Raw genomic sequence first — 14,630 nt, forward strand, 5'->3', positions numbered from 1 at the left:
GGGACCACGACTTTTCATGGTATAGATTAGCGATCCAGACTTGGGTGTGCTGGTCACAATTTTAAAATTTGCAGATTACACAAAACTTGGAAGTGTTCTGAACTGTGAGAAGGATAATGATAGACTTCAAGAGAACAGACAGGCTGGGGGAAATGGGCAGAGACATGGCAGTTGGGATTCATTGCAGAGAAGTGTGAACTGATAGCTCTTCCTACTAAAATGTAAGGGAGACAATATGAAATAAAGAGCACAATTTTAAAGGGGGTGCAGGAGCAGAGAGGCACCTGGGAGCATTTGGTTCACTGAGGTCCTTTAGGGAAGGTTCTTACTTGGTCTGGCCTACATGTGACTCCAGACTCTCAGCAATGTGATTGATTCTTAACTGCCCTTTGAAATGGCTTAACAAGCCACTCAGTTCAAGGGCAATTAGGGTCGATAGAGAGAAAACATTCCCATTGGCAGAAGGGTCAAGGGCCAGAGGACACTAATTTAGGATTACTGGCAAAAAAACCAGAGGTGACATCAGCATAAACATTTCTACACAGTGAGTGATTAGGATTGGAAGGCTTGGCTGAGAGTGTGGTGGAGGCAGATACAATCTGGGCTTTCAAAAGAGAATTGGATAAGTACCTGAAGAAAAAAATTAAAGGGACAAGGGAAAAGGGGCTAGCTGAGTTGCTTTGAGACAGCTGCATGGACACAATGGGCCAACTGGCCTATTCCTGTGCTGCAACCATTCTATGATTCACTATGGTCTAGGAAATGTAAAGTTTTTTCATATGTTGTCCCATGAGGTCTTCAAACATTCCCTCCATTTGACCCTACTCTTTTTCCTTCTTGATACTCTCCTTTGACAATCTCTTGGTTATCCTACGATAATGACTAGATTCATGTCTGAGCCTCAATGAGTGTCAGGAAGCTATCAAAGGAATGGGGGGATACCAGAACTAAGTTTAATGCACTGGCAGCATGGGTTACAAACTACTCAACAAACTTGACACAGACCAGGGATCTAGGCCTAAACCTCAAGGCCTATATGGCTCTCCTGTTCAAGATCAAAGTTGACATGCAATTGGGAAGCTCATCATTGTTCAATATGAATACCACATCATCTCAAAATACACAATGATAATAGTGGGTCATGAATTTGTGTTGACAACTTCAGCTTGTAACTACAAACAAAAAAAGATTTGAAATGCAATGTTAAATTGTAGTGGTGTGGTGATATTTTAATTTCATACAACATATTGATAAGGAGGTAAATTGCTGCAATTAAAAATATTCCTAAGCCAACACAAAGCAAATTTCAACATGAATTCTAAAATTTTGGAGCTAAAATATCATACTCACTCCGGATTTCATTACACATTAAGTCACAAATTCAGCCTAAGATGCCTTGCCATTTTGATGTTTTCTCATGGATAATAGTTACCTCAGGAACTGCTGATTCACTATTAACTGGGAACAATGAAGCTTTGTACGTGGATATTAATTCTCATTAAAAACCAAAATAAAAACAATATTTTAGCCTTCAATATGGAAGTTATATTTTTCCCCACTTGTCAATTTTCTTCAGAGTATCAACAATTATTTGTGATTAGCCAAGAATGTACTGCAGTTCTTATTTGCAAAGCTAAGAATTACAGATTACTTTCCTTATCTGTCTTCATATCTAGAAGGGTCATAGTTATTTACTAGAAATAAGGTTATTAAGTGATGTGGAGAAAAATCAGGAAATCAGAATGAAAAGGTTAGAGCTATCATGGCTAACAATATTGTATGTTTGTTGACCTACTCACATTCTAATTCTACATTTATCAAACTCACTGACAATTTGGTATATAGCCCAGTACTTCACTATTGGGATACTACATACGTAAATGCACACCAACTCCCAATATTTTCAATTATGCATCAACATAGGATTTCCACAAAGGAAAAAAAAGTACACAAAAATGGACTAATGTATGCACCAAGCCACCTCTGAGAATCCTTCAATTCATCCTCCAGCATCAAGCCAAAGGAAATGATTGTTCAACTGTGGAATGCTATCATGAATGCCAGAATCTTACAGTATTCTCAGCCTTATGGCACAGCAATCATTGTGCTATAGGGATCAGTTCCACCTATATGGGATCATCAGATATCTGGAAGGTGACTAGCTATTTGACAGGCTTCTCACTTTCGACTTTCCCAGAGTAATGTTCCTACTGTTAGTAAGGCCACCACTGGGTATAGGTCTTCATGGAGGCAGACAAGAAACTTCAACATGGTGTCATTAAGCAGCACTATATATAACAAAATGTACCTGTATTTATAAAAAGCTTCATAAAGAAAAGTGAAAATTAATGTTCAATTTACCTGTCTGAGTTCATCGGACATAAAAAAAGAAGGCGCATTTGCTTTAGGCTGCATATAAGCAACATGGGGTGCAGATGAAGGATAGATATGATAAGTTGGAAATACCTGGGAAACAAGAACACTTGAAAATCAATTGCAGAACTTTATTACTCGTGTGAAGCAACATTTTGAATATAGTAAATATACTGAGCAGTTTGCAGTATTGCCAGGACTTATAGTATAAAGTATTTGCTCAATAACCTTGTTATTAGTTGTATACTTTGCACACTCACATAGCAGTTGCTCTACAGAATAAATGAAATGAGCAGTTAGCTTACATTGTTCCATTACCCCATTCCAAGTTCATTTTCTGCTGCAGGGCAAGCACTTGATTTGCAGTAATTAACAAAAAATAGTATCTACACACCATTCCTGGAAGAGGTCCTGGAGTTGTGTCAGTATAGAAGTAAGTTGTCCCTCCCACAGTTTCTTTTTGTATCACCTGACCAGAAGATGGAGACTGAGAGACTGCATCAGACACTGGTGTAGAGGCACTAGTAGGTACCATGAAATTTGCTGGATTTGGAGTATGACTCCTCCTTCGAGGGGCAGGCGACGTATGGGGAGTTATTTTTGGAGAGTGCAAAGGAGATGATCCAGCTGATAAGGACATTCCTGAAAAAGTTCAACAACTTTGTTAGGAACATACCTTCAACACTACTGTTTAGCTAGAAACAAGTAGCCAATACTGATAAATTAATGTTCAAGAGTTTTTTTCGACTGTAAATATTTCACAAACGCTTATTACTGGCTACACCGAATGCATTAAGACAACATCATCCTTCTCTTTCAGTTCTGCAGGCTACGTTCAAAACAGAAATGTCACATATACATATGGAGCATGATGAGATAACAGAAGCTGATTTTATCTTGATCATCTTAGATAGCAATTCATAAAATGTTGCTTCCCAGATAACCATCGCAAATTGTAGATACAGAGACTGGGTTGCTAAATGATCTATTCTGTTTCTCACTTTCTTTGAAGATGGCAGCAGGGAGAAGAACGGGATTGTTTGCAGTCTATATTTGCAAACTAAGGATTTTAAGCAAATCTCAAACAAAATTACAAATTCCAATGAAGGTTTTGATGCTGAATCATGAAAAAGGACACCATAACTTAACTTTGATAGTGTCTGCCATGTTCTACAACTATAGTTATAAACTATTGTACAGGGATGTTTACTGTAGCAGAAAATTTAACACATACTCAATGAAATCTAATTTCCTTTAATTTCAAAATTTTATAAGCATATAATCTTGAGTTAAGACAATGCCAGGGCATTGTGCAATAATAGTACTGACAGGTAATCCCACCCCAATTTGTAATTCCTTCACAATCTCTCATTTTATTCTGCTTTAAATAAACACTATTATGCTAAGTATAACTCAAACTTTCTTGTCCCTTTAAGTTGTCACCTGTTTTTCCTTCTACCTTCATTCCCTGCAATTTTGAACTTGAGACACATTACACTTCTTCATTCTGTAACACATTCTTTAAGTCTTCAAAACTGTTACATTTCTGTTCTGCTGAAGGGTCATTCGGACTCGAAACGTTAACTGTGCTCCTCTCCACAGATGCTGCCAAACCTGCTGAATTTTTCCAGGTATTTTTGTTCTTGTTTTGTTACATTTCTTGCCTGCTTCAGACTTTCCCCACCTCAAACTCCCAACCATCCCTCCACCCACCAAACCCACCCAACGGAAACATCAAACTTAAGAAACCTAATCCTACGTCTACTTTTGATATACCTAGCCTTCCCCTTCACACTTCTTAACCATAGTCTCCTACATTGGTCTGCCAACTTGGTTTCATGATAGGAAAATGAGAGTCCATTGTGTACAAGATCCCAGTTTTCCAATTAAGTGACATCATAGACCAGCTGAAATATCTTTCACTCTGAACCTCTGAAAATCTTCAGCCAATTCCATTATAGAAAGGAGATCTAAATAGGAAACACATTTCCTATATTGGGAAAGTCACCAGTCTAGAACTAGGGACTGAGAATTTACACTTTGCCCTCCAAGATGGATGAAGTATCACCTTCACCAAGGACTAACAAGACTCCGGCTTAGGAATGTAGAAGGCATATGTGCTTAACTGTAAAAATGTTAATTTCAATGAGATAAAGACTGGCAAATAAAAGAGTTCAAACAGGAGATAATTCAGGTACACACTAGGCATATCCCTAGAAGAAAATCAGGACAAGCTGGAATTCCTTTGATGAATGTAAAAGAAAACTAAAAAAAGACTTAAAAAGGAAGATATTTGTAAAATGTCTGGTAATACAAAAGAGAATGAAGCCAAATACAGAAAATTTAGAGGAGCATCAAAAAGACTAGGAAGACCAAAAGTGCTAATGAAGAGGGAATGGTAAATGCTTTTAAAACACAAAGCGCAAAAACGAGGAAGGGGCAGGGCTGGTTAGAAAGGAAAACCGAAAGCTCCTGGAAGATGAGGGAGAGCTACTAAATTAATACTCTGCCTTGGTTTTTGCACAAGAGTGTAGTAATGAGAATGAAAGGATACAAAGGGAGTTGTGGAGTAACTAAATAGGATAACAATAAATAAGGAAATAGTACTGAAAAAAAAGTGGAATTCAAAGCAGAAGACATGAATCCTTTGTGTCATACATCCTAAAACGCTCAGGAAAGTCACAGGGCAAATAGCACAACCTCTAATTACAGTCTTTCAAGCATCTTCAGATATCCCTGGGAAGAATGCCAATATAATACTTCTGTTCAAAAAGGGATAAATCAAATAACTATAGACCAGTCAGCCTACCATTTGTTGTGAGCAAACTTCCAGCAAGCATAATACCAGAAAAAATTGATTAATTATCATCCAACATAGATTAAGTCCTGTCTAAAAAAAAGTCCTTTAAGCAAATAATGGACTGTATTGATAAGGAAAATGCCATGGATTTTGTATAGGCATCTGATAAGGTATCATAGGTTGGTTGATAAAATTCAAGCGCATGTTATGAAAGAATGAGTAGTTAATGGATGTTTTCTGGACTGAAAGGATGTAAACAGTGAGGTCTCCCAGGGTCATTATTGGAACACATTTTATTTCTTATTTCATATGTAAATTGTCCTAACTTGCATATAGGGGGCACAATATCACAAACGAGGACAGTGCAAAAATAGTAAGAATAGTTAACTGTGAAGAGGACAGTAAGCAATTACAGGAGGACACAAACAGGTTAGTAGATTAGGTAGATCGATGGCAGATGAAAATGAACTCAGGGAAACGCGATATATTTTGAAAGAACAAAGAGCTAAATGTCAATGGTACTGGAGAAGGTAGAGACTCAAGCCCTCAGTTATGTCCAGTTGGAGAGACCAAATGTAAACTGGGCGACCGCTTTGCAGAACACCTGCGGTCTGTCCGCAAGAATGACCCAAACCTCCCTGTCGCTTGCCATTTTAACACTCCACCCTGCTCTCTTGCCCACATGTCTGTCCTTGGCTTGCTGCATTGTTCCAGTGAAGCCCAACGCAAACTGGAGGAACAGCACCTCATCTTCCGACCTGGCACTTTACAGCCTTCCGGACTGAATATTGAATTCAACAACTTTAGATCCTGAACTCCCTCCTCCATCCCCACTCCCTTTCTGTTTCTTCCCCCTTCCTTTTGTTTTTTTCCAATAACTTATATAGATTTTTCTTTTCCCACCTATTTCCATTATTTTTAAGTCTTTTATGCCCCCCCACCCCCACTAGAGCTATACCTTGAGTGCCCTACCATCCATTCTTAATTAGCACATTCGTTTAGATAATATCACCAACTTTAATACCTCTGTGTTTTGTTCTTTTGTCTGTGACATCTTTTGATTATCTTCTCCTTTCACTGCTTGCTTGTCCCTACAACCACACCACCCCCCTCCGCTTCTCTCCCCCCCCCAACCACCACCGCACCCCCCCAACCCCCCCCTTAAACCAGCTTATATTCCACCCCTCTCCTTGGATTCACCCAGTTCTGCTGAAGGGTCATGAGGACTCGAAACATCAACTTTTTTCTTCTCTGCTGATGCTGCCAGACCTACTGAGTTTTTCCAGGTAATTCTGTTTTTGTTTAAGACTCCCGAGTCACCTCTTTCTGGAAGGTCCATTTATCGTACATACTACTCACGATGTTGACAGGCCAAATGCAAACCTTTTCCCAGGATCAGGATCCTGGGGGGGGTGGTAATCTCACCTTCCAAGAGTTGCAGGCCAGACATTGGCAGCTCTAAACTGGAAATCCACCACTGAGGTGGTGGTTGCCACCAAAACGACAGCCACTCGAAGCCCAGGAACCAAGCCACAGATAAGTGATAGTGGAAGGAGGTTTGTGGGGTGGGATTTGAGGAGCAGGAGGGTGTAGGGGAGTCGACAGCAAGGCTTGCCCTTGCGCATGACGCTCAGCATCACTGCTGAAAGGCACCAAGTGCCTGATTTGAGGGACCCCCTTCCCGATGCTTGGTCCCTCAAATCAGGCACTTGGTGCCTTTCAGCAATGGACATCAACCCTAACAGAAGCCAACAAGCAAACATACCAGGTTTTCCATTTGTGTCTGCCACATGGTGAGCTCCTGCCCGCCACTAGCTTGATACCAGCGGTGGCAGTATGAGGCCCTTCTGTGGGCATTAATTGTCCAATTAAAGCCCTCAATTAGAGATGGGGTGCTAAGGCCGTCCATGGGCCTTCCCGCCACAGGCTTAATCAGAGTGGAGGCGGGAAGCTGGGTCCCCACCTGCCACTCTCCCACTTTCTTCACAAAAGAAGCAATGGCAACATAAGAAAATCTTTGATGAACATACGAAATAGGATCAGAAGTCGGCCATTCAGCCTCTTGAGCCGACTCCTCCAATTAATAAGGTAATGGCTGATCTGTTTGTGTTTTGAGTTCCACATTCCCATCTACCCGATAACCTTTGATTTCCTTGCCTAACAAGAATCTATCTATCTCTGCCTTAAAAATATTCAGTGACCCCCGACCTCCACTGCCTTCTGAGTCTGTGTGTTCCAAAGTCTCACAACCGTTTGAGAAAAAGATTTCTCCTCATCTCTGTCCTAAAAGGGCAACCCCTAATTTTAAAACAGTGCCCCCTATTCTGGACTCACCCACAAGAGGAAACATCCTTTCACGTCCACCTTGTCAAGACCATTCAGGATCTTATATACTTCACTCAAGTCACCCTTCACTCTTCTAAACTCCAGTGAAAACAAGCCCAATCTGTCCTCAGAAGACAATGCACTCATTCCAGGTATCAATCTAGTAAACCTCCTCTGAACCACCTCTAGCACATTTACATCCTTCCTTAAATAAGGAGACCAAAATTGCAGTTTTCGAAATGTAGTCGCATCAATGCTCTGTACAACTGAAGCATAACATCCTTACTTTTAGGTTCAATCCCTCTCATAATAAAGGGTAGCATTCCATTAGCCTTCTTGATTACATGCTGCACCTGCATACTAACTTTTCGTGACTTATGCACAAGAACACCTAGAACCCTCTGTACCTCTGAATTCTGCAGTCGTTCTCCGTTTAAGTAATACCCTACCTTCCTGCCCAAGTGAACAACTTCACATTTCTCTACATTATACTCCATCTACCAGATTTTTGCCCACTCACTCAACTTATCTATATCCATCTGCAAACTCCTTATGTCTTCTTCACAACATTCTTTCCTACCTATCTTTGTGTAATTTGCAAATTTAGCTACCATGTCTTCATTCCCCTCATCTAAGTTATTGATGTAAATTGTAAGAAGTTGAGACGCCAGCACAGACACCTGCGAGACACCACTCATCACATCCTGCCAATCAGACAAAGACCCATTTATGCATACTCTGTTTTCTGCCAGCCAGCCAGGCAATCTTCTATCCAGGCTAATGTGTTACCCACTACACCACAAGCTTTCATTTTCCAAAATAACCTTTGACATGGCATCTCACCAAATGCTTTCTGGAAATCTAAGTACAGTACATCTACAGGCTTCCATCTATCCACAGCACATGTTATTCCATCATAGAACTCCAATAAATTGGTTAAACATGATTTTCCTTTCGTAAAAACCGAGCTGACACTTCCCGATTACCTTGAGGTTTTCTAAGTGCCCAGCTATAACCTCTTTAATGATCAATTATAACATCTTCACAATGACAGACATCAAACTAACTAGCCTATGGTTTCCTGTTTTCTGCCTCCCCCCCACCTTCTTGAACAGAGGGGTTATGTATGCTGCTTTTCAGTCTGATGGAACCTTTCCAGAATCTAGCGAATTTTGGAAAATTAACACCTACACAGCTGCTACCTCATTAGCCACCTCTTTTAAGAACCTAGGATGAAGTCTATCTGGACCCAGAGACTTGTCAGCCCGCAGCTCCATCAGTTTGCTCAGTACTGCTTCCCTAGTGATTTTAATTTTGCCAAGTTCCTCTCTCCTCTCCACCTCCCAACTTACAGCTATTACTGGAATGTTTTTTGTATTCTCTACAGTGAAGACAGAAGCAAAATATTTGTTCAATTCATCCACTATTTACTTATTATCTACTTTAACTCTCCATTCACACTCTCTGGTGGACCAACACTCAGTTTACCTACTCTTTCCCTGTTTAAATACCTGTAGAAACTCTTGCTATCCATTTTTAGATTTCTAGATAGCTTCCTCTCATACTCTAATTTCTTTCTCTTGATTAACCTTTTAGTCATTCTCTGCCATTCTTTATAATCTGACTTGCTACTTATTTTTGCTCAATTATATGCTTTTTCCTTAAGTGTGATGCTTTCCCTAACTTTAATTAATCATTGATGGTGGGTCCTCCCTTTAGAATTTACCATGCAACAAGTGGTTAAGGTCTGGAATGTGCTATCTAATAGTGTGGTGGAGGCAAATTCAATCAAGGCACTGAAGAGGGAATTGGATTATTATTTGAAATGATGGACATCATGGACAAAAGAGCTGAACTCGAGGTGAGGTGCGAGTGACTGTCCTTGACATTAAGGCCACATTTCACTGAATGAGGCATCAAGGAGGCATAGATAAACTGGAGTCAATGGCAATCAGGGGGAAAAGTCTCCATTGGTTGGAGTCATAGCTAGCACAAAGGAAGGTGGTTGTGGTTGTTGGAGGTCAATCATCTCAGTCCAGGGATATTGCTGCAGGAGTTCCTCAGGGTAGAGTCTTAGACCCAAACATCTTCATCTGCTTCATCAATGACCCTCCTTCCATCATAAGGTCCAAAGTGGGAAGGTTTGCTGATGATTGCACAATGTTCAGCACCATTCACGACTCCTCAGATATGGAAGCACTCTGTGTCCATAGGACCCGGACAACATTCAGGCTTGGGCTGATGTGGAAAATAACATTCATGCTACACAAGTGCCTGGTGATGACCATCTCCAGCAAGAGAGAATCTAATCATCACCCCCTTGACATTCAATGGCATTACCATCGCTGACTCCCCCATCATCAACATCTTGGGGTTACTATTGGCCAGAAACTGAACTAGACCAGCCATATAAATACTGTGGCTACAAGAGCAAGCCAGAGGCTAGAAATTTTGTTGCGTATAACTCACCTCCTGACTCCCCAAAGCAGGTCGACCATCTACAATGCACAAAGCAGGAGTGTGATGGAATACTCTTCACTGCCTGGATGAGTGTAGCTCCAACAACACTCAAGAAGCTTGACAGCATCAAAGACAAAGTAGCCCACTTGATTGGCACCTCATCCACCATATTAAAAATTCACTCACTCCATCACAGACACACAGTGGCAGCAGTGTGTACTATCTACAAGCTGCACCGCATCAACTTGCCAAGGTACTTTTGACAGCACCTCCCAAACCTGTAACCTCTACCGCAAAGAAGGACAAGGGCAGCAGACACATGGGAACACCACCACCTCTAAGTTCCCTTGCTGACTTGGAACTATATTGCCGTTCCTTCACTGTCACTGGATCAAAATCCTGGAACTCCCTTCCTGTATCTCCACCACATGGGCTGCAGTGGCTCAAGAAGGCAGCTCACCATTATCTTCTCAAGGGCAATTAGGGATGGGCAATAAAAGCTGGCTTAGCCATCCCTAAATCGCGCGAAGCAGTAAATACGAAAAAAGAGGGCTGCGGGGAGAAGGTAAGAGAGTGGCACTAGGTGAATTGTTCCTTCAGAAAGCCAGCACAAACACCTTAGGCCAAATAGCCTCCTTCTGTGTTGTGACCATTCTGTGATTACGTTTTAAATGCTCAGAGTTGTTACTCTATGGAATTGCCTGCAAAAAACAGTAATGAATGCAGATTCAGAGCAGTTTATTAAAAGAAAGGATAAGTATTTTAAAAATAAATAATTCAATGGGTATGTTAAAAGGGCAGAGGAATAGAGCTAAGTAGATCACTCTTTCAGAGAGCCAGCACAGATGTTATGGGCTGAATGGCTGCTTTTTATGGTCTAATGTTCTAGGATTATAGCACAGATAAAACTATGCAAGCCCAGCTGGCAGAAATACAACTTTTGTAATACTCCATCAAAACAAATTGTTTGCCCCAGATAGCATTATTTTTATAATTAGAAACATGGGTTTACTGGCCCACGCTGGGGAGATGTGCCCGTTCTTGTTGACATAGTACAGTGGTTTTTAGACGTTATTGTTTCAGCCAAGTTTATCACTTCCTCCAGCCTTTGAAATCAAGTACTTTTTGAGATGTAACAAAATTCACAGAACACGACAATGAACATTGCTGAAAAGAGATGTTGCCAAAGCTTTTTGTTATGCACTCATCAGGACAAAAGCAAGTTTGGCAGACTCTGATTGGTAGAGGTGTTGCCATGGAGAAAGCAACGGGGAACCACAGGCTCTCTAAGCTCTAGGATATTTCAAAAAAGGTGCAAGGCTTGAACATATTCCTTTTGTTTGCAGAGTACAGGTCCATGCATATGAATGTGTGTCGCTTCTAGCAAGCGTAAACAAGCCATGTCACAAGCTTGACTGATTATCTTAAATTGGTTATTAGTGTAGATATTAGCACATTCAGGAATGTTCAGCAAGAGCTGCTCAATCGTGGAATCACATCTAACAGCAGGCATTTTGTCTTGGGTTTTTCAAACATGGACTGCACTCTGCTTACTATAAACAACCAAAGGAACATACTGTTTTATTCAATCAACAGTGGTTAAGCAACAGACCATGGAAGTACTGGTTTAAAGTGACAAGAAAACACTCCTACTACAAGTTCTGCAAATTCTAAAGTCAGTGTTTAAGCTTCAAACTCAATAAATTTGCCTGTGTTGGTTGACTAATAGGTACAGCACTACACAGAAACCATGACAAATCAACATAAGGTGACAAAACCTGACATCAAGCCAAAGGAGGAGATAATAGGACGGCTAACCGAAAGTTTTGCCAATGAAAGCCTTAAAGGTTGAAAGGGACTGAGAGGTTTAGGGAAAGAATTCCAGAGCTTGGGGCCTAAGCAGCTAAAGACACAGTCACCAATGGTGGGACAAAAGGAGTAGAGGGTGCACAAAAGTCAAAAATAGAAGGAACACAGTTCTTGGAGAGTTGGAGGAGACTAGCAACAGGTGATGCCATCAAGGAATTTGAACATAAGGATAAGAATTTTTAAAACTGATAAGCTAGTGGACTGGGAGCCAATGTAAGTCAGCAATTACAGAGGTAATAGGCTAGTTGGATGTGTGGATTAGAATATGAGAAGAGTTTTGGATAAACTTAATTTCATGGGGAGTGGAAAATGGGAGACTAGCCAGGAGAATAATGGAATAGTTAAGTCTGAAATTAACAAAGCCCTGGATAAGCATTTCATTAGCAACTAAAAGTCAATAAGGATGCCATGGTTGCAAACAGTCTGGTTACCTGTGACATGGTCAAGAATGGGGTGGAATCAGTGGTGAGGGCAAGCAGTCAGACAATGAAGAGGCAAGGGAGGAATCAAGAGACATGGTGATAAGTTGAGTATCATCACTGTACGTATTGAGTTTTGACATCAGGTCTCCAGATGGACAGCACATAGATGATGAACAGGAGAAAGCCAAAGTTAGATTGCTGAAGGACTCCAGAGGTAACAGTGTGGAGGAAAGACGAGAAATCGTTATACGATTTGTCAGCTTCAACTGTAGGAAAACCAGACAAAGGCAGTCCCATTTAGTTGGACCATGGAGGAGAAGTGCCCACCCATGTCTAAGGATGCAGAAAAGTCAAGAGTGATCAGTGATAGTGCACCATGGTTACAGTCAAAGAGTTTATTTGTGACTTTGATTAGGACCATTTTAATGCTAAGGCAGTAGCAGAAACCTGATTGGAAAGATGGAGTTGGGAACTGTGGAGAAGCTGAGAAATTTAGCGGTCTATGTACAGAAGTCATTAAAATCTAGTGGAAAGTTACAAAAAAAATGAAGAAGCTACTGGAATGTTAGTGCCACTTCAAGAGGGTTAGAATACAAAGAAGTATAAGTAGGCAACAGTTACATAAAGTTCTAGTTATACCACATCTGGAGTTTTAAAAAGCACATGTCAGAGAGGGTACATTGGTCTTGGAGGGGTGCAATACAGAAATCACCAAAATAATATTAAGGCTAAAAGTGTTAAAATTATGAGGGCAGATTGGAAAAAGTAGGCTTATAGCCCCTTGAGAATAGAGGATTATGAGTTGGCCTAATTGAGGTGGTTAAGGGGGTTAAAGGTCTTGACAGGTTAGGTAGGGGAGTCTAGAACAAGTAGGAATAACCATAAAATTATAGTTAGAGCATTCAGGAATTCTTCACAAAAAGAATGGTGAAGCTCAATCTCTTTCCCACAAAACGTTGTTGAGGCTCAGCTGAAATTGAAAAGTTTGAAATGGAAATCAATCGATTTTTAGTTCACAGAATCACAGTATGGTTACAACACAGGAGGCTATTTAGCCTGTCATGTCTGTGCTGGCTCGCTGAAGGAGCAATTCAACTGCTGCCATTCCCTTACCTTCACCTCCCCCCTCCACCCCCACACTCTTAGTGCTGGACATTCATTCTCTTTTCAGATAATGATCCAATTCCCTCTTTAATGTCTCAATTGAATCTCCCTCCATCACATCAGACAGTGCATTCCAGATCTTAATCGCCTGCTGCGTGAAAAAGTTTTCCTCATGTCACCATTGCTTCTTTTGCCAATTATCTTAAATTTGTGCCCTCTGGTTCTTGATCCTTCCAACAATGATAACGGTTTCTCATCTAGTTTAGCCATATCCCTCATGATTTTGAATATGTCCATCAAGTCTCCTCTCAACCTTCTCTTGTCCAAGGAAAACAGACCCAAAACAAACCCAACTGCGCCAATCTATCTACGTAACTGAAGTTCTTCATCCTTGGTACAGTGCTCATGAATCTTTTCTGCTCTGCCTTTAATCCTTTTTGCCTTCACATTCTTTCTGAAGTGTGGTGCCCTGAAGTGGATGCATACTCTAGTTGAAGCCAAACAAGTATTTTATATAAAAGCAAAAAACTGCGGATGCTGGAAATCCAAAACAAAAATAAAAATAAAAACAGAAATACCTGGAAAAACTCAGCAGGTCTGACAGCATCTGCAGAGAGGAATACGTTTTGTGTCTGTAAGACTCTTCAGCAGAACTAAGGAAAAATAGAAGAGGGGTGAAATATAAGCTGGTTTAAGGGAGGGGGGGTGGAGGAGAGACAGGTAGAGCTGGATAGAGGGCCAGTGATGGGGAGATTGTCAAAAGATGTCAAAAAGGACAAAGAGGTGTTGATGGTGGTGATATTAGCTAAGGAATGTACTAATAGGTGATATTAAGGGTAGAAAGCAGGACAAGCAAGGTACAGATAGCCCTAGTGGGGATGGGGTGGGGGGAAGGAATCGAAATAGGCTAAAAGGTAGAGATAAAACAATGGATGGAAATATATTTAAAAATAATGGAAATGGGGGAAAAAGAATATATATATATTATTGGAAAAGGGGGATTGGAAAGAGGGTGAGGATGGAGGAGACAGCTCATTATGTAAAGTTGTTGAACTCAATATTCAGTCCAGAAGGCTGTAAAGTGCATAGTCGGAAGATGAGGTGTTGTTCCTCCAGTTTGCGTTGAGCTTCACTGGAACATTGCAGCAGGGCAAGGACGGACATGTGGGCATGAGAGCAGGATGGTGTGTTGAAATGGCAAGCGACAGGGAGGTCTGGGTCATGCTTGCGGACAAACCGAAGGTGTTCCGCAAAGCGGTCACCCAGTCTGCGTTTGG

General features: G+C 40.9%; 1 protein-coding gene across 2 annotated transcripts in view; it reads right to left on the reverse strand.

Annotated features, from left to right (window-relative positions):
• The window catches only part of pan3 (poly(A) specific ribonuclease subunit PAN3), a 203,791-nt gene that overhangs the window by 82,367 nt on the left and 106,794 nt on the right, over positions 1-14,630 (reverse strand). Inside the window, exons 6-7 of one of the 2 annotated variants that reach the window (XM_041198815.1) lie at positions 2,768-3,015; positions 2,362-2,466 (exon numbers count right to left, since the gene is read on the reverse strand). The exons of the other annotated variant lie outside the window; for it this stretch is intronic. Of the exons in view, the coding sequence (XP_041054749.1) occupies positions 2,362-2,466; positions 2,768-3,015 (353 nt within the window). The remainder of the gene's footprint in view (positions 1-2,361; positions 2,467-2,767; positions 3,016-14,630) is intronic. 2 annotated transcript variants of the gene reach the window in all.

Source organism: Carcharodon carcharias, chromosome 11 (assembly GCF_017639515.1).
Source record: "Carcharodon carcharias isolate sCarCar2 chromosome 11, sCarCar2.pri, whole genome shotgun sequence".
NCBI lineage: Eukaryota > Metazoa > Chordata > Chondrichthyes > Lamniformes > Lamnidae > Carcharodon > Carcharodon carcharias.